This window comes from Aspergillus terreus, genomic scaffold (genome assembly GCF_000149615.1).
Source record: "Aspergillus terreus NIH2624 scaffold_2 genomic scaffold, whole genome shotgun sequence".
In the NCBI taxonomy this organism is placed as follows: domain Eukaryota; kingdom Fungi; phylum Ascomycota; class Eurotiomycetes; order Eurotiales; family Aspergillaceae; genus Aspergillus; species Aspergillus terreus.
Window position 1 is genome coordinate 1,859,336 of NT_165925.1, and position 2,585 is coordinate 1,861,920.

The 2,585-nt window shown below is 55.3% G+C and overlaps 1 protein-coding gene across 1 annotated transcript in view; it reads right to left on the minus strand.

Annotated features, from left to right (window-relative positions):
- ATEG_01658 (putative cell wall protein) overlaps window positions 1–1,376 on the minus strand; it is a gene marked incomplete at both ends in the record, with an annotated part of 1,945 nt that extends 569 nt beyond the window's left edge. The window contains one exon of the mRNA XM_001209023.1: window positions 198–1,376. Within this exon, the coding sequence (XP_001209023.1) occupies window positions 198–1,376 (1,179 nt within the window). The remainder of the gene's footprint in view (window positions 1–197) is intronic.
- Between the last annotated feature and the right edge of the window lie 1,209 nt (window positions 1,377–2,585).

The following is a 2,585-nucleotide window of genomic DNA, read 5'->3' on the forward strand; positions in this document are numbered from 1 at the left end:
GCATGGAGCTATGCCTTCATCAAATCGTACTTCATTGGCCATGGGACTACGGTGAAGTTGGCCGACTTCAGTCTCAGCCCTCCCGTCTACATTGCGGGAACAATAACGTCCGCCATGTTGGCTAGGACGGGATTTTCGGATACCAGCTTTCGAAAGTTTTTGAAAGACGTTGCAATAAGTGCTATTTATGGTCTCACTTTGTAAATCAGGCTCTCGCCAGAGGTGAGCAGAGAGAGAATGCCGCTGAGGTGAGTACCAAGGAGGGAGTCCACAGTGCCGGTGATGAAGCTGGTCAGGTCGGAGATGAGATCGGTGGAAATGTTGATGGAGATCGACTCGCTGGTGATACCGAAAGAGAGCCACAGCAGGAGCAGAGACTTGTGTTCAGCACCAAGGCGGCAGCTGGAGGAAGCGAGCCACTTGGCCAGGGCAGTGCGGACCTCAACAGTGAGGGCGGAGGCGTGGGCACCCTTGGAGCAGGAAGTGAGGGCAGAGACGATGACCTCCTCGACATCAGCCAGGACATCAGTCTTGAGGATGGCAGCAAGGGTCATCTGGGCAGACTCGACCAGAACACCAGCCTCGCTAACCAGGCTCTCGATGGCGGCACCGGCGGAGATGACGGACAGACCGCCGGTGGGCAGAGAGCTGAGAGAAATAGCATCACCCTCAGCCTTGCCGTGCAGCCAAGCAAGCACAGAGATCTTCAGGGAGGCAGCCAGAGAGCAGTCGCTGCCATTGAGCCACTGAAGCAGAGAAACCCGGACCTCTGCGGCGAGATCAGAAGCGACACCACCGCTGGCACAGAGGCTAAGACCAGCCTTGATCTTGGAGTCGAGCAGGGAGCCAACGGTTCCCTGAAGGAAAGAAGTAAGGGAAGATTGAGCAGTAGCAGAAAGGACAATGTCGGTCACGAATTCAGCAGCATCGAAAATACCATCCAGGGTCACAACAAGCTCGCCCTGAGCCGCCTTGTCCGCACAGGTGGGGACGAGCATAGACAGGACAGAGGTGACATCGACAGGCAGGACGGACTCGTCACCGCCATCACACCAACCCAGGATCGACTTCACCACGGAGACGTGGAAAACACCCGAGTTGGAGTGGAGCCACTGAGCCAGTTCCTGACGGGCGCTGGAACGGACAGAGCCGGCCTTGCATCCCAGCGCACCACCCTCCAGAGCGGCGGCTGCCTGAGCGCTGATGCCGCTCAGAAGGGTGGCAGGGCTCGTACCACCACCGAGGAGCAGATCGACAATACCAGTCACGTCGCTGACCAACTCGGACACGAGACCGGTGCGGCGGTCCAGGTCGGCGGGGAGAGCGAAAGCGTAGCTCGCCAAGCTGGCGAGCAGCAGAAGGTTGTTAGAACGCATTGTGGAAGAAAGGTCAACAATATACAGTCGGAATGTAGCGGATAATCGAGGTCAGCGAGAGACTTTTGGAAATCTATCCAAACTCAAAAGAGAGGGGGAAACAATAGTTTCAATGGCTGTTGAACAGCCAGGTTGTAAACGACAGACTGGTGAAAAGGATGCAATTCAAAAGAGAGGCACGTCCCAATGGACAAGATGAAGTGAAGCAATTGACAGTGGCTTGAGAGCTCTCACCGCGAGGTGATCTTCGTGAATGTTTATATACCCCTGAGCATTTCTCCTCCCTGCTGACTACGCCAGTGGGATGGGGGCGAACCACACCTCCCTCCCCCATCTGGATCCCACGGCGAGAGTGGCGTCCCTGAGTCGAGCAGACAGACCGTCTGTGATCGAAGAGCCGGATCTTCAAGCCATGTTAGCCGAGTGGGGCCCCAGCTGCCAGTGGAAAGCCAAATGGAGTTGAACTAATGTTGGCTGTGGGCACAACCGAAACAACCTAAGTAGGATGAGATACTATTTCAGGTAACGGAGGTGCTACTAACTGGGAAAGTAGGAGTTCCGGCCTATGCGGGTCAGCAGTACGATGGGTCTAACTTACGGCTTGAGACCGCTTGGAGTGATGAGAAGATGGAGGCATTGGCCTTTCTAGGGCCCTGCTCTACACAAACCGAGAGTCATTTCGGTATTCCAATGCCCTGAGGAGCTTCGACGTGAAAAAGTTGGATTTCTCACGCAAAGGCCTGATAACAAGGAATTCGGATAAGAGGAAGAGCATGTGGAGGCCAGTGGACCTGGCGCATGAGAGGAAAACATGAGAAGCAACCTGCCATAGGAGCAGAGCAGGTGCATCGTTTCCAGGGGATGATGTTAGCAACCACCGAGGTCTATGCAGTTGGAGTAAACCAATGACGACAGGACGGACGGGCCCAGTTCGGTAATAGGCTTGAAAATCAGGAACCGGTCCATTGCCAAGTCGACCCATGGCCGATCACCACGAGCGGGTGCTGTGCCCCCCAAGGTTGCACTTAGTGTGGCGCCTTAGTGTGGTGTCCGGGGGTGAAAACATGAAACGCGAAGTTTTGTGATAGCTTCGAGCCATTTTTAGAAGAGCCGGATGGAGAAACAGCGGATGTGAGGTGTCGATGGCCCAAGTAGGATGCTCTGCAGCTGGCGAAGAGATTTTTGGAACGGTCTCAAGGGGCCTGCTCC